Source organism: Macaca fascicularis, chromosome 9 (assembly GCF_037993035.2).
Source record: "Macaca fascicularis isolate 582-1 chromosome 9, T2T-MFA8v1.1".
Taxonomy (NCBI): domain Eukaryota; kingdom Metazoa; phylum Chordata; class Mammalia; order Primates; family Cercopithecidae; genus Macaca; species Macaca fascicularis.
The window spans coordinates 106,973,727-106,996,956 of record NC_088383.1 but is presented as its reverse complement, the minus strand read 5'-3'; the positions used below and the strand labels follow the sequence as shown (position 1 = coordinate 106,996,956).

The window sequence follows — 23,230 nt, the reverse complement described above, 5'->3', positions numbered from 1 at the left end:
ATGGGAGTCACCCCGTCTTTCTAGTTCCTCTTCTCCACAATAGGGGAAATACAAATACCCGCTTCTTTGTCATTAAGGGCACAGCGCCTGGCACACAGAAAGTGCTTAAATGCTTGTTGAATATCCCAATAAGATGTGGTGTGAAACAATGCTTTGTAAATACTAAAGCAGCACTGTTAACACTTTTTACTACTCTAAACGCAAAAGAAAAGGTTACACGTATCCCCACACGGTTGGGGGAGTCTGAGAATCTTACCCAACAGGAAGCCTGGAAGGTCTTTTCAAGGCTCATGCTTTGTTTAAATTATGCTCGCACAGTTTTACATTCAGCTCCATGATATACGCAGATTTATTCAAATCATAATTAGGTATTTTTATTTCTTTTCCTTTTTTTTTTTTTTTTTTTTTTTTTTGAGTCGGAATCCCACTCTGTCACCCAGGCTGGAGTGTGGTGGCAGGATCTCGGCCACCTCCACTTCCTGGGTTCAAGCAATTCTCCTGCCTCAGCCTCCCAAATAGCTGGGACTACAGGCATGCGCCACCATGCCTGGCTACTTTTTTGTATTTTCAGTAGAGACGGGGTTTCACCATGTTGGCCAGGCTGGTCTTGAACTCCTGACCTGAGGTGATCCGCCCACCTTGACCTCCCAAAGTGCTGAGATTACAGGTGTGATCCACCACGCCCAGCCAGATATTTTTATTTCTTACCAGTTAAATTACCTACCACTCCTCCTCTTTCTCCCCACCCCTGGCAAAGTGGGTCTTCTAGTGAAAGTGGATCTTCCAGAGTGGGTCTTCTAGTAAAAGTGGATCTTCCAGAGTGGGTCTTCTAGTAAAAGTGGATCTTCCAGAGTGGGTCTTCTAGTAAAAGTGGATCTTCCAGAGTGGGTCTTCTAGTGAAAGTGGATCTTCCAGAGTGGGTCTTCTAGTGAAAGTGGATCTTCCAGGAAGGAGGAAGATGTGGCACTTTTATCTGGGGTATTTTGTGTTCCCAGAATACTTCCAGCATACTTGTTTAACAAGCATTGTGTAAGACTTCCCTTCAGATTTAGTTATTTGTGTTTAATATTTTACACTTGATCTTAGCCAAAAGACCAAGAAGCGAAGTGTGTTTAATATTTTGATGGCCAGCCTCGGTACCTTGCTTTACTCAGAGGAAAATAATTGGCTTTTGTCCATTTGGGTCCAATCAATGCGAGGGTCCAAAATGCACCTTTTCCCACCCTTTACTTCCACGCTGCCTCACCCACAGCCCCGCCAGCAGGCAGCAGTTGCACATGCCGGAGAACAAACAGCCTGCGCGGCTCTCCACCAGGAACCGAACTCGACAGCCTGTTGCGACTCTTGACTCTTCGTGCTGTCTGCCCCTCTGACCTCCTGCCTCCCTGGGGCCTGCTCTCTCCTCCCAGCCCTGCCCCGCCTTGCCTTTGAGTTCCTACCTGCCTCCCGCGGCGGAGGTGTCAGGTCAGGCCTGTTGCATCCTGAGCCCTCCTCCAGCTGCCTGTGCCCTCGCCTGCACACACAGCCTTCAGGCCCGCATCCCGCTGGAAAGCGAATAGCGCTCCAGCTCTTAAAGACCTCCAGGGGAGCAGTTTCTACAACCTCTGCAGGAATCTCGTTCTAACATCTCACAACTCTCACGCAGAAAAAGCCCTTCTTTTCATGAAATCTCAATTCCTTTCTGTTGCAATGAGCATGGAGTTGCTTTTATTCTCTGCTGGTTTGAGCTATACTTAAACAAGCCTAATTCCTCACGATATTCTCCCTGCCTCACCAAAGGATGGAATATTGGCTTCGGGTCTGCTCAGCCCTCATCTACGGTGTGTGCGAGCCTTGGTCCAGGCTGGGATCCTGCCTCTGGGGTGTGAACGGAGCAACACTGAAGCAGAGAGTACTCTTTACCATGGAGGTACGGCTAAGCCAAGGGTAGCTCTGAGCTCTTTTGGGTGCCTGGAAGTAAATAACTGACACTGACTAAGGGCCTCTTGTGGGTCAGACCTTGAAGAGGTTTATGGGAAATGTAAAACCAGGTCTCTACACTCAATAATAGCATCATAAAAGAATCACTTACTGACTCAACTCTGTGGATAGTGGAGAATGCACTGATTTTGGCCCAAGAGACTTGCATTTGCATCACAGCTCTTTTTTTGTTTGTTTGTTTGTTTGTTTAGATGGAGTCTCTCTCTGTCGCCCAGCTGGAGTGCAATGGTGCGATCTCAGCTCACTGCAACCTCCACCTCCTGGGTTCAAGCGATTCTCCTGCCTCAGCCTCCCAAGTAGCTGGGATTACAGGCGCCTGCCACCATGCTCAACTGATTTTTGTAGTTTTAGTAGAGACAGGGTTTTGCCATGTTGGCCAGGCTGGTCTCAAACTCCTGACCTCAGGTAATCCACTGGCCTTGGCCTCCAAAAGTGCTGGAATTACAGGCGTGAGCCACCGCGCCTGGCCCCAGCTCTGCCTTTTATTCGCTGTACTGCACTGGGCAAGCCACTATACCTCTCTGAGCCTTCATTTATGTGTCTATCTCATAGATGTTAATGAGGATTTTTTTTTATTCTATAAAGTGCTACACAATTAAAGGATTATCATAGATTGGAGTGGGGCGAATATGAAGTCAGGGGCTCTACATGTCTGCAATAGGAAAAATGCACATGTGATGTGCTAAAGGGCTTGGAGGAAGAGAAAGGGATGAAAGTGAGTGGCATTTCACAGGAATGACAGGCAGAAGGAGGTGACAGTTGGGTACAGAGACTGAGGAAAAAGAAAGGAAGAAGGATGATAGCTGTCATTTATGGAATGCTCACTATGTGCCAGGTGTTCTACTAAGGGTTTTGCGTACATTATCTCACGTATTTCTTATGAAATCCCCGTCAAGAGGTTTTATTATCCTCATTTTACCCTTGCATATGGCAGGTCATAACATACCTCCATACCCTCAAGCTGAACCCATGAGAGATCCATCCTATCTATAATGGAATTTGGGTGAGGATGAGGATAGGGCTTTGTAACAAATCAGAGAACCAAGCAAGAGGTGCAGAGATAGGTGGTCAGGGCAGAGGGTCTTCCACAAACCCTGGTTAATGACATCAGAAGAGTAATCAGAAATGATGGCCCTTACAAATTTCAAACATGGATTCCTTTCTCCAGATGCCATCGATTTTTGTCCAGCTTGTTAGCCCTCCACTTCTATCTTCTACTTCCTGGATGGCCCATTTCCTTACTCTTCTCTTTCTCTTTTTCCTATGTCTCTCTCTCTCTCTCCCCCTCCTCACACATGCACGTACACACAGGCTCAATTACCTTTTCCATCTTCTTTTGTGTCAATGTCTGACTCTGTGGATGACAAGCTCTCCATGCTCAGCTTACACATTGAAAACAGGGTACAGCTACAGACACTCTTCCTGCCCCACTTTGCTTCCTCTCCCGACATCCTCCCTTCTCTTTCTCTCTTCTCCTGATTCTTCCCCTCCTTTTATTTACTCCTTCCTGTTCCCCTTCCTCTTCTGTTCACTTTTCACCCATTTCTCTCTCTTCCCTTAGGATGGAAACTGACAAGGGCACTCCTAGCTCAGGAGCTCGCTGGCATTTGCTGCTAGTAAGTGTGTGCTACCACCACCCAACTGCTGACAGGGTTTTTTTTTCTTTTCTTTTCTCTTTTAAACCATGACCATAAGCTCATGTCTGTCAGAAACCTGGGTGGGTTGGCAGCTGAATATGCCAGACCTGGAAGGGCTGGAACCTGAAACAGGACCTGTCCACCAAGGCAGGGCCAGGGTCTGGGGAGGCCCTGGCTGCTGGAGACAAAAGTGAGGCCAGGTTGGGGGCATGTTAAAGGAAGTTGGCATGAGGCAGTTGGCAGAGGTTCAAGAGGACAGTTGACGCCTGGAATGTGGAGCAGCAGGTGGTAAAGACTCAACCTCAGGGAAGAAAGAAAAGTATCCAGACCCCAGAATCCTAGGCCCTGAGGTCCTGGGTCATGGAGTAGGGCACCAGGAGGTGAGAATGGGATGGAGACCCAGTGACTGGAGCTGGGGGTACCAGCAGGAGCTCTGTCAGAAGAAAAAGGTAACAGTGTGGTACTAGGACCTGAGAAGAAAGGCAGAGCAGGACCAAGGTCAGCAACAATGATGAAGATCCAAGATGAAGCTTCCTTGCTGTTGACTTGGACTCCAGGGAGCCCCTTTATCATAAAGACTGCTGGCTGAGCATCTCAGGCAGGGGTAGAGAGCTGTGTGGTCTGGGGCCCACGATGGCTTCCCTTTTCCCATCTCCCTCCCTATATCACATTATTAACCAGCCCCTCAGATTGCAGAGCCACTCCCACGAGAGTATGGGAAAACCCCATAGCTCACTGGACACACAGGCAGGTGAGTTCCTGGAACCCAAGCTATTTTGGCACAGGTTAACATGATGAGCAGACACCTGCCTGCATCATTACCCTCAGGCTTCCCCCTGCCCCACAGCCTCTAAACTTTCTAACCAGACTTCCCAAGATTCCATCATGTCCTCCTTCCTCCAGCATCCCTTTCCTGGGACTGCTGTCTGCCTGGAAGAGCTTCTCTGCAGCATGCGCTTGCAGCTCAAGGTCTTCTGAACTAACTCTCTGGCCATCTGGAAGACTCTGTTCTGCATCTGTGATGGCTCTGGCCCTGACTGAACCATCCCCCAAGGTTTGTGACTTCTCTAAAAGAGTTTCTGCCGGGCACCGTGGCTCAAGCCTGTAATCCCAGCACTTTGGGAGACCGAGATGGGCAGATCACGAGGACAGGAGATCGAGACCATCCTGGCTAACACAGTGAAACTCCGTCTCTACTAAAAAATACAAAAAAAATAGCCTGGCGAGGTGGCGGGCGCCTGTAGTCCCAGCTACTCGGGAGGCTGAGGCAGGAGAATGGCATAAACCTGGGAAGCGGAGCTTGCAGTGAGCTGAGATGGGGCCACTGCACTCCAGTCTAGGCCACAGAGCAAGACTCCCTCTAAAAAAAAAAAAAAGAGTTCCTGTCAAATTTACCCCTAACCTACCTCCCCTTGAAAGTCCGTCTTGTACATCTGCCACTTACAAGCCACTGTTAACACAAGTGCATCTGAAACTCATCAGCCATGTGATAAATGTGTACTCCTTGCAAAAAAGGGACAACCCTTCCATATGACTTGGTCTGAGAAGGGGTTATTTCCTCACACTCCCTTTAGCTCCTCATTTCTTTCAGTTTGTGGTTTCCCATTTTCAACTATTACTGTTTTTCCACCCCCTAACAAAAAGATTCATTTCTTTTGGGACAATCAAGGCTAAAATACACAATCCCTTTTCTACAATTCCAAACCCTCAAATCTCTGTAAGTCAAAAGGATTTTTGTTTTGCAAGTTTGATGCCAAAACTCATCTGGTAGCAAAATCTGACCTAAACTGATGTGAAGTTACTTTATCCTCACACCTGCTTAGTGTAAACTTCATATATTTTGCTGCAGAAATATTAATGTGTCCGATTTCAATATGCTGCTCAAGGTTTCATGAGGATGTTTCGAAATGTGTGGTACCTTTCTGAATTCTAAAATGCCTCTGGCTTCAAGGGCTTCAGATAAAGCTGTGAGGAACCGTACCAGCCTCTCTGTTCTCCCATGACAGACCTCTTGGGACAGAAGAATCTCTAAGATCTGGGATCTTGACTTCTCATGTGAGAAGATAGCGAAGTGGATCAGTGAGGGCCACAAGGAAACCAAGAATTGCAAATCTTCCAATGTAGAGAGAGAATTAACAAAGTCATTTGTCAATGAAAGGATGTGGGGGCTGGAGGTTGTCTTCGGTGTTTCCTACAGTTTTTGTCCTGTCCTTGACTTGTGTGACTGTTAGCAACCTGTGTAAAGTCCAACCTCTCTGAGCCTAGACTTTAGGAGAAAACTAGCTCCTGAGAACTCCTGCTCCAGTGATGTTGATGATGACTAACACACACAATACGTCTTGAGTTTTTAGAAAATGAAGTACTGTATAGCTTTAATAATGTTTTTAAGTAAATAAGTTTAATTGGAATAACTCAGCAAATATCTACTGTGTGTTCACTCTGTGCCCAGTTTCATACTGGGCTCTGTGAGGTAGTCAACTGTAAGGTACAAACTCTGGACTTCAAGGGGCTCATATTCTGATAGGGAGGCCAAGTATCACTGAGTGAAACAATCAGAGAAAAAAGCAAATGTGCATACAGGTGATAAGATGGTGTAGACCTGCAGGAGAGCTGAAAACTGCTGGCCAGGGCAGTTTTGGAAGGTGGTTCAGGAGGGAAGTCTTGGTTTGGATATGAGCAGACGAGAAAACACTTTAAGCATGTTTCCTAGGTAAGAATGAAGAAGTTTGTGGGGGAACACTCTGAAGAAAAACAACTTCACTGGGATCAAAGGACCGGAGCCTGAACAAGATTCTTGGGGTAAGGATGTGCTGAAAATGTGTTTATTAGTCAGCTCAGGCTGCCACAGCCAATACCAGAGATGTGGAGCTTAACCACAGAAGTTAATGTTCTCACAGTTCTGGAGCCTGGAAGTCCCAGATCAAGGTGCTGGCAGATCTGGTTTCTTCAGAGGCCCTGCTCCTGGCTTGCAGATGGCCTCCTTCTGTTACTTACACAGGCTTTCTCCTGAGGACATACAGAGAGAAATGGGAGATCTCTGATGTCTCTTTCTCTTCGTATGAGGACACTAGTCCTATTGAATTAGGGTCCACCCTTATGACCTCATTTTGCCTTAATTGTCCCTTTAAAGGCCTTATCTCCAAATGCAGTCACATTAGGGGTTGGGGCTTCATTATGTGAATTTGATCCGGAGAGGCACAGTTGTTCAGTCTTATAACTGTGTGCATGTGCCTCAAGAAAGCTGGGTGTGTCTGGGCAATGTGGGAGGACAAGAGGTCTACCATGGGATAGGGAGGGTGGCAGGGCTGGAGCTCTGAACAGACACTGACATGAACTGAGCAAATGGACATAGAGGACATCAGAGAAATGAGAAATTTTCCAGCCAGGACTTCCTGGCCCACTGGGCTCAACCCTCACAAGTTCAAGTGCTAAAGCCAGATTGTATTCCCTGGAGCACTTCCTGGCTGGAACATCTCCATCATTTCCTGCATTTTTCTGTCCTTCCCTAGCACCTTTGGTCTGTTGTAACCTTACCTGGCTAGCTGCAGGAAAGTGTGAGATTATTATAGAGTTATTTTGCACAGAGCATCTATTCACATCTGGTTGGCTAATGCTGATAATTACCATGCTGGTTACTAAATCTGTCGGGTCTGGGTGAGGTGAGGCGCTACAGCTGGGGCTGCTGTGCACAGCTTTGCCGGCGGAGAGAGAGGTGAGAACAAAAACCAAGAAAGGTGTGCTCAGATGCTTGGGATTGAGTGAAACTGGTTAATTACCAGTCACTTGCTGTCTCCCTGAGTTGGAGTTTCTGGCTAAGGAATGCTCATAGATCAGACAGAATATGACAACCTGCAACTTATTTCCACATTAAGAGGGTGGCAGGGACCAAGATGCAGAGAAAGTGTGGAGATAGCCTCTCAGGTGCCAGAGCCTTGGCCAGATGACTCAGATGGCCTCAGAACAAGGTAGTGGCATTCTCCAGCAGGGTGCAGAACCAACTGGACTCCTTATGCAGAGAGCTGGGGATCAGATACTGCCTTGGAGCAGAGTCTATTTGCCAATAGATGAAGGTTCTTAATCAGGGCCCTAGATTAAGTTTTAATGATCCATGAACCGTCCTAAAGTTGCATGTCAACATGTCTGTATGTGAGTAAGCATTTTTATAAGAAACAGATCCATAACATTTATGAGATTCTTGAAAGGTTCTAAAGGGTCTGTGATCCCCAAAAGGAGCGTGATTATAAACTACTGTCCTAGACCCCTGAAGAAACAGGTTGACATTGGACAGAGCCCTAAGAGACTCAGGGTTCCTAATGATCCTGAAAGTATACTCAAGGGGTGTGTGTGTGTGTGTGTGTGTGTGTGTGTGTGTAAATGTGTGTGTTTGTATATTTTTCTGCAAAAATGATTTAGTAATTTTTGCCAGATTTTCAAAGGCGCCCACAACCCTTAAAGGCTTGATGGGGGTTCAAAAAGCCAGAAAGTTTGTCTATGCCTAGCTCTTTCTTTTCAGAGGAAGATCACAGAGACCTGAAAACAGAGCCCAGAGTAGGTCCTGGTAGTTCTGCTCAAAATCCAGGGATAACAGGGGCCAGGGACTGGCTGACTGGCCCTCTATAAAAGAACACATTTAAATCATTTTAAGAGTCAAGGGCCCAGAAGCCAGACTAGTGGGTGATGGTCACAAAAGCGTCAACAGATGGGAAAACAGTCCTAGCTCCTTTCCTCTCCGATGGTGGATTCCCAAGTCTTTCTCTTCTGTAGCCCTTTACCCAGCTTTCAGAAACCCAAGACCTCACTAATGGAAACTCCGAATTCATTCAGTAAACACTGAGCGCCTACTATGTGCCAGGCTCTATTCTAGGCGTAAAATAAAGGATTTGCCTTCAGAGTGTGACCCACCAAGGCCAGTTTCCTGCCTGGACAGTGGTATTTTGAGTATTGCTGATCAAGTGTGTTTTTCTGGCGCTTAGCACCCCCATTCCCCTGGTCCAGAGAGGCAGAAGCTATCCCCCCACCACGGCAGCGGGTTAGGGGCGAAGAGAGGGGAGCAGTACCTGTGATCAAAGCGGTGAGGGAGGCTAGTAGGACGCGGGCAGCAGGAGCAGGAGGGCCAGGCCCGACCCGGCCACTGCTGGGGTGGGGACTAGGTGGGACGAGGTGGGGGCACTGCCCGTGGGGATGGGGGTGGGGTGGAAGCGGCACTGCCGGCAGCCGCCTGGGCCTCTGCGCGCCTGATCTCGGAGCTGCGCTCGCCCGCTCCCCGCCTGCGGGGTCCGTCGCGGAGCCCTGCTCTCCATACTCAGCAGTCCCCGGGAGGTGCTTGGACACGTCCCCAGGTTGGATAAAGATCGGCTCCGCGTTAGATCCGAAGTCGAAATCTCGCCATCAGCGCGGCTCGCGCGGCCGCTATGGCCCGGCCCGGCGACGCCAGATCGCTATCCTGGGGGAGAAACGGGAAGGCAGCGACGCCGCTCTCGCCGCCACCCTTGGTCCTGAGCGCAAGCGTGGCCGCGAGGTCCTGGGGCTCGCCGCTCTCTCCTCCCCCTTCGCATTCCTTCCCTGTGCGGCCTCCCCAGGGACCCCCGCTTCCCTCCCGCCCGGGGCCCCCAATGCCCAGCCAGGCGCCCTCTCCCCTCCTCGCCAGGCCCCGCTGCCTCCTGAAGGTTACGCGACGCAGTGGCGGGGCGCGGGGGGGCGCCCGCCCTAGCCGCCGCCTGCGCCGCCTGCGCCGCCGCCCACCCCAGTGCCCGCCGCGCCGCGCCGGGCCAGCCTGGCTGCCGGCTGCTACCACCGCAATCCCGGCTCCTAAATCAGCGCGGGGAGGCGCTCCCTCCCCCCGCCCGGCTCCCCGGGCTCCCTGGGCCGCGATTGGCCGCACGGGCGCCCCCCAACCCGGGCCCCCGGCTCCAGCTGCCGCGCCATTGGTTGCGGGCCTCCGCCAGCCTTTACATAAGCCCGGGCGCGCTCGAGTGGAGTTGTATAAAGCGAGCGCGCGGCGTCGGGGCGGGAGGCTCGAGGCCAGCCCGGGACCGGGGCTGGGAGCTAGCAGGCGGCGGCGCCGGCGGCAGAGGCGGCAGCGAGCGCCCGCTTCCCACGCCCCCAGGCGGCGGGGCCGAGAGCGGGAGGATGGCTCCGAGCGCTGACCCCGGCGTGAGTACCCGCACCGGTGCCCCCCACCCTCAGGCAGGGAAAGTTTCTCCAGCTCTGCGTGCCCCCCGGATCCGCCCGCGAGGATGGCGGGGACGCCGCCCGGGAACCGGGGAAGACGGAGATCGCGAAGGCGGCGGCTTCGCTCCTAACTTGCTGGGAGGAGCTGGACTCGATTGGCGCGCGGAGCCTCCCCTGCGGGCTGGGGGGCGAGGCGGGGGCCGGGTTGGAGGTGGCGGAGAGGTGGGAGCCGAGGTGTGGGGGCAAGAGCCCGCAGCTGACAGAGAAGGTGTTGGGGGCGCGCTGGAGGTCAGCTGTCAGGGGAGGGGGCCTCCGGGGCCGGGAGGGGGCGGAGCGGGTGAGGAGGGACGTGCCAGGGTATCGGGAGAGTCTCCCAGTCAGCCAGGCTGAGATCCGGGCCGGGGAAGCCACTGGCCTCGGCCGAGTGCCTACGCTTCTAGGCTGGGGAAGAGCCCTGGGGGCTGGACTCTTCCTCCCCTGGGAAGCCCAGTTCCCGGGCACAGCGCTGGGTGGCAGAGAGCTCCGGGAGCCAGCCCCGCGCGCGGCGTAGCTGCTAGCCGCCTTGTGCTGGACGAGGTGTGGTCTTCCCTTCAGGCTGCCTCAGGCAAGCCAGCTTCAGGCATTCCAGGGAAACCGTGAGTCCTCCTCGACCCCGTGGGGGCACTTGGAGGCTTTGATGGGGCAGCCAGGCCGGGCTTGGGGGCATGCCCAGCAATGCAGCGCGCTTCTTTGCAATACAGTAGTTGGGAGCCCTGGTTAGTCCCGCTTCTGCAGAAAGCAACTCAAGAATCCAAAGTCATACCAGCCTGGATGGAAGCCTCCCAGAGTGGCGGGGAAATTCTCCTAGGGTTGAGAGCCTGGGGGGGCTTCCTCCGGGAATGACTAATGAATATTGCTGCTGCTGCTGCCGCTGCTGCTGGTGATGGTGGTGGGTGCACCTAGTGTGGCTTCTGCACATCTAGGAGATGCTTCAGTTCTCCTGACAGGACACATTCTTGAGTCGTACTTGAGATATCTTCTCGGATGGGTGCAGGACTTTCCACGTGAAGCCAGGTGGAAAAGAAGGGAAGAGGGTTCCAGGACAGGGGACAGTTCTATAGTGTTGTCTTGAGTCAGGGGAGAACTCATGTGGGAAGAGATAAGCGATTGACAGAAATTTGGAACCCAGATGACTTGGGGCTGGAGATGTCCAAGACTGAATTAGAGCTCATTGAGAGAGTCACACAGTACCTCACCCTCAGCCATGGGGGAGAGGTGGAGGCTGGAAAAGTGGGAACATGGTGGCTGTTCCAGCATGGTTCTTGAGAAAATGTTGTCTCTCTCTCTCTCTCTCTCTCTCTCTCTCTCTCTCTCTCTCTCACTCTCTCTGACTTGGTTAAGAACATCCTTCTGGCAGTAGGTCCTAAAGTCAATTTAAGAGGTAATGAAGAGAGTTGAGGGTCTTGATGATGACACAGAGGACCACAATTAGAACATTCCACTTTCCGGTGGGTACTAATGGACTCTGGAGAAGGTGAAAACTGTGTGTGGGGAGTCGGGGAAACCTGCTCTGTGGCTGCTCATTTGGGGCTGAATCCTCCACCTTATCCCACCCCTGAATGTGGGTGGATGTTCAAACTCCTAGGGTACCTGCTTCAGCCTGGAGATATTTTATGGGGGCCATCAATCCATATCCCAACCCCCAGCTCCATCGTTGTCTGCCTGCAGTCAACATTTTTCTGCTGCGTTTCCCAAGACCTTCTCTCCACTGGGGATTCGTGCAGCGAAATACCTGCTTGTTGCTCTTTCTTCCCTTCTCCATCTGGGCAGCACCTGGTATTCTGAATCCTGGTGTTTATTCCTTGGCACCTTGATGTTTGGTTAAGACGTCCTATGGCTGCACAGGGGTGCCCCTGTGAATGTGTGGACCAATTGCCTGTGTAATTCTAGGGAGTGAAATAGACTCTTTTAGAAAGAATACCACCAACCAGGAAGGCAGTCCTATTAAACAGCTTTTGACAGCCTCCCATGCTCAAGCACTCCCTTGCTTCCGATGCTGAGGCGGTAGAAGCATAAAGGTGGAGCAGACTCCTTGGTGTCCAGTAGGGGGCGCCAAAGGTACCTAGCTCAGGACCACTGACTTTCTCACTTCTTGCCCTTCACTGGCTGTAGCAACTTAATGCTTTAAGGCAGCTCAGCCTACAGCCTTCAACCACCACCATCGTAATTGGAATCCTTCTACCACATGCTTCCTGGACTTCAGGTGGTCCTGTGACCTCAGGTGCAATGGGGCAGGTGCAAGCACAACGTTCCAAGGAGACAGAGCTGGTACACAGCCCCACCCTCTCTCGGGGATCATTCCTTTGTGCTTGGAGCCGCTGTGTTATTTGAACTCTTTAAGGGTTCATGGAGTTCCAGAACATGAGAGCCAGAAGCAAGGAGACTTGGAGAGCATCTCATCCAACCCCATCCCATCCCAACGCTCACATGCATTTAATTCACAGATGAGAAAACTGAAGCTGGATAAAGCCAAGGTCACATGACTATTTGGTAGAAGACATGGAACCAGGTCCTAGGATTCTCAGTGCTCGATTCAGAGCTGTTTCCACTCCAGTGGCCTGCTTCCTCTTCACTATAAAGATGGACATACTTTCTCTGTACAGTAGTCACTCATAGTTATTCACTGACCAGGCTTTGGTAAATGAATACATCCCATACAGTTGGGGAGATTCTCTTTGAATCTGTTTTTCAGAGTGAAAAGGGGAGGAGAAAATACAGTTCTTGTCATGGACATACACAGGTCATAGAAAGTCCTAATTATTCTTTCCCTCCCTCTACAATCTCGTCTCATTATTCCGAGTGGTGTTTTAAGCAAAAGCCATGCAAGTCCAGGTTTCTGTCTGTGCATTTGGAGTCAGAAATGCTGAGTCCCCCACTGTGGTCTTGGAACCCAGGTCTGGAGCACCAAGGAATGCTGCCGTGGGGTTTCTCTGTCTTGCAGTCACACCATTGCTGGTGAGACCTCCCACATTCATTCTAGATGGATTGGAGAGTTTCCAAAGAGCATTTGCCTATTTCCCCCACCCTTGCTGCTCCTAGCTCAAGGTCAGAGTGCTAGGACATTCTATTTTTGCAAAATCCTTATGTTTGGGCTTCTTGGGTGACCTGCAAGATACTACCATTTCCATTGCCCTTTCTTCTGTTCCAAGAGCCTGCTGTTGACATCTGAGCTGGGCTCTGGGAAAGAGGTTTGCTGAGTGGCGTGTGGGCTGCCCCCTTTGTTCTTGTCTCCCCACCTGGCTTCTTTGCACACTGAATGGACTTCCTCCTGGTTCTCCTTGGAGCCTCAGCAGACTTGGCGGCCTACCCTCATAAGAAACCCACTGCTGCCAAGCCAGAATTCTGAGAGGCGGAATCCTCTTCTCTCCCTAAGTCTCACGAAAGGGATGCCTGTTGCCAGGGAAGATGCTTGAGTCCCCTCCTTCCCTCATGCTCACAGAAGATGAAGTTGGGCTTCATCTTCAGCGGGAGGAGGGAGGTGGCAGGATCACATGGACTACCTGAGAGCAAAAGCCCCTCTCTTTAAACTGGAGTCTTAAGAGGCTGTGCTTGAGATCTCACCAGCTCCTAGCTTTACCTGGTGAAATGAGCCTGCATTCTCAAGACTTGCTCTAGTTCTGGATAAGACCAGAGGAATATACTTACATAAATTGTGGTTATAGCATAAGCTCTCTGGACTTTTGTTTGAATGCGGGAGTGGGTAGAGAGCTTGAGAAGTGGCATTAGATTATGAGAAACAGGAAGTTGTCCAGTGGGGCTTTTATGAGCCCCACCGGATGACTGACCCGTTCCCCTCTCATTGTAATGGTAAGGACACAGGCTTAGAATCTGGTCTGTGCTTCCTGGCTTAGAGACCTTAAACAAACCACTTAACCTCTGCAAGCCTCAGTTTCCTTCTCTGCTAAATGATGAGGCCGACAACTGTGTGATGAGGGTAGGGGAGCGAAGCTGGAGGGAGACAGTCTTTAGCATTCCTCTGCCCTTGGTTAGAGGTAAAGAGGTATTCAGTTGGAAGGCGATATTATTGCTGAATCACTGGGAACCCCCGGAGTCTTCTTTTTCCCAGAGAGTGAGCCTGAGTGCCCAGGTTTGCATATCAGCCTCTGCTCACAGCAACATCTGGGCTGATGGGCAAGGCCTTCTTCGCAGGGCTCCCTCCTTGCCTCTTTCCCTCCCCCACCTCAGGGTTTTCACTTTGGGGTTCTGCCATGCTTGGGAAAAAGAAATTTTACAGGTCCCAGGATAATTCTGAATGTGATGGAGGGCCCTGAGCTATTGATTCCTAAGGAAGGATCTTTCTGCTGGGAGAAGCCTTCCTCGGAGCCCAGTGATTTAAGAGTGCTGACAAATTCATGCTCACCGAGCCTCCTGCAGGCTGCAGATACAGGCTTCCAGGCCAGCCTGGGCTCTGCTAGGGATTTCTGGAGAGCCTGGCTGGTTGCTTAGGGGACATAAACCTGTGAACTTTCCTTAGGAGAAAGTATGAAATCAATTGGTTCATTATCACACCAAACACACCCTGGACCACTTAGGGCATTTAAGAAATGAGAGGTAGCAAAGGACTGAGAGGTTGTCTTTGAAAAGTGTGCAGAAAGGTGTGAAAGGGTTGGGGAAAAGGAAGGGAGAGGAAGACCTTTTTTCCAGTGAACCACTCATGATTTTGACCTTATCGAAGTCCTTGAATGGTGACTACAGGGGTTATTTTGTTCCCCCTCCCAGATATTTGGCAATGTCTGTAGACGTTTTTTCTTGTTACAACTGGGGAATGGGGTGCTACTAGTATTCACTAGGTAGAGGCCAGGGATGCTGCTGAACATCATACAGTGCACAGAACACGCCTCATGACAAGGAATTATCTGGCCCCAAATGTCATTGACACCAAGATTGAGAAACCCAGGACTGGAGCATCGCAGTACAGATTCACAGCACATTAGAGGTGGGAGGGATTTTGGAAGTATTCTCCTCCAATTCCCCCATTTCACAGCTGACAGCACTGAGATCCAGAGAGGAGAGGGAACCAGCCAGGATCACACTGCAAGCAAGTGGCAGAGCTGGTCTGGAATTCAGATCTGCTCTCTCCTGAGACCGTTTTACCCAGATTTCCCCAGAGTTGTTGGGAAAATTAAATGTGAGCTGTGAAAACAAAAATAAACAGAAAATTATAGAGACTATATTAATGTTTCTATTATTAAGAATTGGGAGTTTGGAAAGTTGTATTTCTGGCTATGCCACTGACTCATTGTGTAATATTGAACAAATCATTCTCTCACCCTCATGCCTCTGTGAGTGTGTGTGTGTGTGTGTGTGTGTGTGGTGGGGAGGTGGTCTTAGCAAAAAAATATATATATATATTATAATCATTCTCTTTAGAGAAAGGTCCAAAGATTTGCCCTTCAAAAACCCTAGGCACTTAAAAAAATAAAAATTTTCCTTGAAAGAAATCATGTTGACTTCGTAAGAAGCAAAGCATTTACTTCTTGGAAAAATTCCAGTACCCTGGCCCTGTAAGCTGGTTCCAGCCCAGGAAATCTGATCAACATCCGGAGGAGAAACTGATAGCTCCACAAATGACAAGAGGCTGGACATGTCCCCTCTCCCTCCGAGAAAAGGAGATGGCGACTTCTCCTCCATCCTTTCCTGCTCAACCCTCCTGGCCCAGAAGTTCTACAAGGAACTTCAATGAGGGATGGGAAGGCGTGTCATTAATTAGTGAAGCCTTGTTTACTTAACAGGCATATTCTTAAACAACTCTTCCAAGGGACATTTTGACATATTACTTTAATTAGCTACAGAAGAATTGAGAGTGCAGAGAGTGTAAAATGACCCTCTCTGTTGTTTCCAGTTACTCTTATCTTTGTTTGCACCCAACAAGTACAGTGACAAGGTCATGGGAATCACTGCTGAGCTCTGGGAGTGTCCTGGTGACCTGAGGAGGGACTGCAGGGACTGCTTTCTTTCCTTACATCAACCTTCACCTACCTAGGGAGCAGCCACCTCGGTGGAGATTCCTGCTTTGGCATTTCCGACCTCTATTGATATAGACCTGTCTTAAAGGAAGCATCATGTTGTACAAATTTTAACACAGCTCTTAGGAAGGGGAACAGGCCTGGGAGCTGGAATTCCCCTCCCAGAAGGGCAGAGGAACTCTTGTAGGATTGGTGGGAACAGCCTTAGTTGGTGTTTTTCACATGAGGTCTGACCCTGGTCTCGTCCTCCTTGTGCTCAGGATCGGAGGTAGGAAGTCACTTGAGGCTCCCCTGAGAGGACTGAGGTGACATCCCTTCCTTCCCACATGGGAGCGTCACTGTGTAGATTCCTGCCATGAATCTTCTACTTGTCCTGAAACAGGTCCCTTAGCCACTGGAGGTCAGTCACTGTAATCAGAGGAGCTGGGTGGCAGGCTCTTTCCATCACCCGCAGTCTCTTCCTCTAAGGGGTGGCACATTCCCTTTCACTCTAGTCTCTAAGAACAGGCTCTTTCTTAGAAATTATCATCATGCACCTCTCATCTGAGAAGCTGTGTATATCCAAAGAGGCTTTTTCAGGTGGGGAAATAAGAGTCCTCAAGGAGAAATGCTGCCTTGTAAACAGTATGAGGGAGACACTGTCATTTGTTCTCAGCCACAAATTCAGTGCCTAGCATGGCACTTGGCATGCGGAGGGGTTCAGTAGGTGCTTGGTGGGTGCACAAATGAGTAAGTGAATGTTGGTGGCCATTCTGGGGCAGGGGTGACCCTTGGTATTCGATTGGATCTCCAAACCTGCCTTCCATCTAGCTCCTTCCCAGAGCCGGCATGAGGACTATGTAAACCTCCAAAGGTCCCCTAATCAAGCAGCACTTGAAGACTCCAGACAAGACCCACTCCATGAGATGGTGGCTGGCTCTGAGCCTGGAGCAAGGCTGTTTCTCTTCCTCTTTACCTCCCTTTGCTGTTCTCCCTCTCCTTCCTGCCCCCTTCCCACCTGGCTGCTGCGGGGAAGCTCAGTGCAGGTTTACTTTGCTTGAAGCTGATAGACTACATGGAAATTTGGACTTCCACTGGAGACAAACTAGGAAGTGAATCACAAAAGGATATCTGGGAGGATGCTTTTAAATAGCAGGGTCCATGAATGCATTTTAAATTATTTAGGGAAAAACTTGACCCATAAACTATTAGGCCTGGAAAAGGATTTTGGAGGTCATCCAGTGCCCCACCCGACCCCTGCCCCAGGATGTTCAGATCCTCTCTGTGATACTCTCACTCACTCTTCAGAAACACGGTCTATCCATCCTGCACACTGCTGCTTGAAGTCTAAAACGCCCTTTCAAAAATGCAAGTCTGATCCTGTCTCTGCCCGACTTCAAAACTTCCCACATGTTGTGACTCCAGGCTCCTTACCGTGGCATGGCAGGCTCTCCAGATCCCAGCTGCTGCCCCACACAAGACTGCGTCTCCACCCCGTCCCCACTGTCCCCTCTTCTCTCTCCCTCCACCCCATATCCCAGACATTGCACTCCAGGAGCAACAAATGCATCCACAGCATGTACCAAGCTGTCTCACATGCATGTTGTTGATCCATAGGTCTCCACCATCTACAATCCAATTCACCGTCTTCAGGGAGTCTTTTCTGCCTGCCCTTCCCACCACCTCCCTAGTTAATCCCACCCTCCTATGGCCTATGTCTAGGCTTTGTACCTGTTTCTTTTTTTCTTTTTTCTTTTCTTTTCTTTTCTTTTTTTTTTTTTTTTTTTAGATGGAGTTTTGCTCTTGTTGCCCAGGCTGGAGTGCAATGGCATGGTCTCGGCTCACTACAACCTCTGCCTCCCAGGCTCAAGTGATTCTCCTGCCTCAGCTTCCCGAGTTGCTGGGATTAGAGGCATGCACCACCACGCCTTGCTAATTTTGTATTTTTAGTAGAGTTGGGGTTTCTCCATGTTGGTCAGGCTGGTCTCAAACTCCCAACCTCAGGTGATCTGTCTGACTCAGCCTCCCAAAGTGCTGGGATTACAGGCGTGAGCCACAGTGCCCGGCCTACTTTGTACCTGTTTCTACTCTGAGCTTATCCCACTGACTTGTGTCTTACCCCTGATAGACTGTAAGCTCCTTGAGGTCAGGGACTATGTCTTTTTCATCATTTCTAACCTGGCCCATAGGCATCTTCTCAATGTTTGAAGAATTAATGTGTATAGCATAGCATGCTAAGGGGTTCTGTGCTTACGAAGCAGTATTTAAGGAGTCAAATAACTCCATCAGGGTCCCCTAGACAAATTAGTTACAGAAGCAAACCTATTCCTCAAAGTCTTACAGTCCAGAGCATTCCATTCAACATCTGGCAACTACTCCTGGAAGGGGAGCACCAAGCAGGCCTGGACTCTGTCACCTGAGACGCATTCATGCATCCCACAAACATTTATCATTAGTGGTAATAGTGTGATTATTGGTACTGTTACCTACCACGTGTGGACTTTCTCTCTGCCAGGCATTACGTTCAGCACTTAACACACATTCATCTCATTTCATTCTCACAACAACCCGATAAACATTATTTCCCATTTTACAGAACGGGAAGTCTGAGCAGTTAATAGTACCTATTAAGAACCTGCTGCGACTTCTGCATAAGGCTAGGAGATTCCATTTGTCCTCTCACTTTCAGAAATACCATTTCATTAGCCCACTGGCTTCTGTGGCACTTCCTCAGCTGGGTCCCCTGAGGTTTTGTCTGCCTTTTTCTGGAGCAAGCCCAAGTCTCTCGTCTATGAGTGCTGCTGCAGGCAGTGTCTAGAACTGTCTCCAGGTAGAGGGGAGGAAGAGGAATTCTTACATTTTCTTCATGCTGGGAAAATGCATGAAACATGGCACCTTCTGCAGGGTAGGGAGTTGCAGAGGTCTGGAGTTTGTCTCTTAGACTGGCAATACAGAGGACAAGGGTGGGGGACAGGGTAGAGAAATAGAAGCATTAGAATGTATACTAATGCCATACATTACCAAAAACTTCATCTTGTTCTCAGCTGTTTTCCTAGTGCCCAGAGTAGTACCTGACACAGAGTAGGTGCACAAGAAATAATGAATGAATAAATGAATGAATGAATGAATGAATGAATGAATGAATGAGTGAATGGTGGCCTCTAGTGTTCTCGCTCACTTGGGCCACGTTATTTGCCACCTAACTGGCTTCTTTGCTTCCAGCCCAGCTTTCTCATGACTTTCTCCACACTGTATTGACAGAGAATTCCTTCTAACACACCACTCCAGCCATGGCATTCCCTGGCCCAATGGGCCTGTGTCACTCACGAGGCTTCCAAGATCTTTTCCAGCCTCCTTTGCTGCACTCCTTCCCACCAGGTGTCCTGCCCCTGCCCTGAGTCTGCCCTGCAGAGCCTCACTGCACTACACAAACCTGCGCATCTCCCATGCACCTGCTCCTCTCAGCCTGGAACACTCTCTCCATCTTGTTCCTCTGGCCTGCTTGGCATTGCCTCTCTTCGGCCTTCCCCAGCTTCCCCAGGCAGAGATGGTTGCTGCTTTCACTGTGCTCCCATCTCACTTGGTTAAGACAAGTTTGATATCATGAGAGAAACTATTCAGTATGGTGTTGAAGAATTCTGGAGCTCGTTTGCTTGGACACACATCCTGGGTCCACCAGGTACTAGCTGTGTGACCTTGGGCAAGTTACTTACCCTCTCTGTGCCTTAGTTTTCTTATCTGTAAAATAGGGACAGTCATAGTTCTTCTCTCACAGGGTTACTATGCAGATTAAGTGGGTCACTCATGTGAAGGGTTAGAGTAGTGTCTGGCACATGGTCAGCGGTAGATATGTATTATTATTGTTAACTATCCATTCTTCGTATAGTACTTGCTATGCAAAATTGCAATTACGTGCCTCTCTGTGTGCCTGGTGTACAGAGTCCATATGAAGATCCACACGACCCATTCTGAGATTTAGGAAGGAAGCTCTGACAGCATGTGGAAGTGGGAGGAGGGGAGAGGAGAGGCAGAAGCAGTTAGCAGGTATTGCTATTGTTCAGGTGAGGGAGAAAGGGGCAGATCCCCCACAGGAGGGGTGGAAAGACTGAGTAGCTTTGAGAGAGATTTGTGAAGCAGAATTGACTCGGGGATCCAGTGGGTGCGAAGAATGAAGAGGCAGCAGAGATGGTGCCAGATTTCCAGCCTGAGTGACAGTGTTGGGGTTTGAAGGGGCCCAGCGAATAGCGTCCCACTCCCCGACTCAGATTCAGGGCCAACTAAGAGAAAGGACAAGAGAGGTGGGGCGCAGGCAGGTGGAGATGGAAATGCCGCCTTTATTCCAGAGGCAACTGCCTGGCAGGCCAGGCTCCTGTGTGGGGTTCCTGGGGCTTGCTGACACCTTAGCCCTGCCCACTGCAGGCTTCCCTGTGGGTGAGGGCAGGGTGGAGCCTGCCTGGCCAAGCTCCACACACGGCACAGTGGCCCCTGCAGGGAGGCAGGGCCAGAGAGGGCTCTTCAATCCCAGTTCTTTCAAACTGGCCAGTTCTTTCAAACTCCCTCCCTTGGGAGAAGGGAGCAGAGTAAAGAGGGAGGCCCAGGATGTCACTCTAGCTAGGGTTTCTCCATCTCAGCACTGTTGATATTTTGGGCTGAATAATTGTGGGGGCTGTCCTGTGCATTGTAGATGATCAACAGAATTCCGTGCCTCTACCCACTAGATTCTAGTAGCACCTCTTCCCTGGCTGTGACAACCAAAAGTGTCCCCAGATATTGCCAAATGTCCCTGGGGCCAGAGAGCAGCAAAATCGCCGTAGTGGAGAACCACTGCTCTAGTCTGATGGAAGGGCCTTTGACTGGAAACACCCAGTGTGGGAAAATGGGTGCTGCCTCCCAGCTTATAAGCCAGGTGGTGGGGTCTGTAGATAGGGAAGGACAGATTGGGTGAAGGCTGGGTCTTCCTGACCTTTGCAGAGTCGGCTCTCTCTGTTTTTCTTTCCTTCCTGCTCCTCCTCCTGCCTCTCCTTGCCCACCTAACTTCATGGCATCCTCAGAGTCCAGCTACAACCCCTCCCTCTAGGAAGCGCTCCCCAGCTCCGCCTACTAGCTAACTTAGATCTCTCTGTGCTCCCTCCTCCGCAGCACCCCTCACCCTGTACTGCAAATGGTGAGCAGTTTTCTTGCTGTGACCCTAGCACCTAGCACAATGCCAGGGTCATCGAAGGTCTGCAAGAAGTGTTGTCGCAGGTGAAGACCCAGGGCAGCTCCTGTTAGCTCTTCTCCAGTGTTGCTTGAGTGCCAGGAGCTCTTTTGTGGGTGTCTTTGTGGAGCTGGTGGCCCAGCCTGTGCCAGGCAGAGTGTTCCTGTGGCTGCCTCTCTCCTTCATGTCTCAGCCCTCCTACAAGTGTCTGAAAGGCTGTGTTTTCTCTGCTTGTTCCCAACATCGGAAACATTTAGGCATCTTGTTTTCGTGAGAGCTTGGGGTGTGACCTTGGCTCTTTCCATAGTTGCGAAAGAACTGCTTGCCCCGAAAATTGCCCTGGAGTCCTCTCCCCACAGCTGCCTGACCTCACATCAGAGAATCCAGGTTGCTTGGTTACCGGTTTCCAGGCCCAATTCAGGAAAGTCCTGAGGCCACAGAAAACTGAGTTTGGCTACATGGAACCCACAACTAAGGTCTAAAGACTATCTCACCTTTCAGCTCTCTGTGTCAAAGAAGGGGAACATGCAAGTTGGCTGCCACCTGCCTGGCCCTGGAGAGGCCTTCCTTGTCACTGACTTAACCCTTGAAACCGTGGCTGGTCATATGATCTCCATGGCACAGATGAGGACACCAAAGACCAACAAGATCGAGGAACAGGTCCGAGGTCATGAGCTAGGCTGTGGTAGGGTTGAGATCCAAAGCCAGGTTGCTAACTCCAAACGTTGGTCTCACTCTTGTTTTTTTTTTTGTTTTTGTTTTTTTTTCTTTTTTGAGACAGCGTCTTGCTCTGTTACCCAGACTGGAGTACAGTGGCACGATCTTGGCTCACTGCTGCAACCTCCACCTCCTGGGCTCAAGCGATTCTCCTGCCTCAGCCTCCTGAGTAGCTGGGATTACAGGCGGTGCCCCTTACCACACCCAGCTAATTTTGTTGTATTTTTAGTAGAGACAGGGTTTCACCATGTTGGCCAGGCTGCTCTTGAACTCCTGACCTCAAGCAATCCGCCTGCCTCGGCCTCCCAAAGTGCTGGGATTCCAGGCATGAGCAACCATGCCCGGCCTCTCTCTTTATCTCTCTGTCTCTTCACCTTGCTGGGAATTGTTCAAAAAGTTTGCTTATAGAGCATTTTTAAGAAATTATTGCCAGGTACGATGGCTCACGCCTGTAATCTCAGCACTTTGGAAGGCCAGTGTGGGAGAATTGCTTGAGCCCAGGAAGTTCGAGATCAGCCTGGGCAACAATAGCAAGACCCCATCTCCACAAAAAAAAAAAAAAAATAGCCAGGAGTGTTAGCACCCAACTGGAGTCCTAGGCTACTTGAGAGGCTGAGGTGAGACAATTGCTTGAGCCCAGGAGTTTGAGACTGCAGTGAGCTATGATCGTGCTACTGCACTCCAGCCTGGTTGACAGTGAGACCCTGTCTCAAAAAAAGCAGAAAATAAATTATTATTAAAAAACAATTCTTCTCACAGCTTGAAACACAAGTTTTCCCATCTCTGGCCTTTATGAAGTCCCTTCTTTTCCCCCTCCACACACCTCCCCTGCAGGAGAAGCTCACATCCCTTACTGAGGCACCCTGCGCTCTGGCCCTGTGCCCTCTGCCTTTGATATTTAGCCTTGCCTCGTCTGGGCTGCTTTACCTGGATAGCCTCCCATTGCCCTTACACGGGGTGTTATACCTAAGATCACATGGCTGCTCCACTGACTATTGGGAGAGATCCTTCAAGGAAGGCAAAGGCTGGGTTTTATTCATCTTTTCACTCCTAGGACCTTCCGCATTTCTGCATGGAGTAGCATGTACTATGTACTTCTCTAGTGCTACACCTGCCGGGGAGTGCTACTCCCAGTGCTCTAGCACATAGTAGGTGCTTGATACCCAAGCATTCAAGAAAACAAAACAGTTCAGTTCAAATTACTTTTTCATTCTATTTTTAATCTTTCTACCTGTTCTCCCCAAGGATTCAGATGTTCACAGTGGTGTGACAAGAGGCTCCCTGAGTCAGCCACACAAAATGCGAGGTCACTCCGGGTGCCAGCTGCTCTTCCGCTTCAGGCAGTGTCATCCTGCTCTGCTTTTCCCCCAAAACTCTATATCTCCCCTCCTCCTCTGACACTCCCTAGATAAATAGATTTTCTTTATAGACTTCAACCAGCCGATGATGAATTTTGGTAGCAGAAACATTTCTCACTTCAAATCAGATTGCAGCTTCCCATCTGGGGACCACGAAGCTGGGGCAGTGGTTCTCAACCCAGACTG

General features: G+C 50.1%; 1 protein-coding gene across 2 annotated transcripts in view; it reads left to right on the top strand.

Annotated features, from left to right (window-relative positions):
* Positions 1 to 9,597: 9,597 nt before the first annotated feature.
* Positions 9,598 to 23,230, top strand: part of CRTAC1 (cartilage acidic protein 1) — a 165,400-nt gene continuing 151,767 nt past the window's right edge. For both annotated transcript variants that reach the window (XM_045361318.3, XM_045361322.3), the window contains exon 1: positions 9,598 to 9,770. In XM_045361318.3, the coding sequence (XP_045217253.1) occupies positions 9,747 to 9,770 (24 nt within the window). In that variant the 5' untranslated portion in view covers positions 9,598 to 9,746. The remainder of the gene's footprint in view (positions 9,771 to 23,230) is intronic.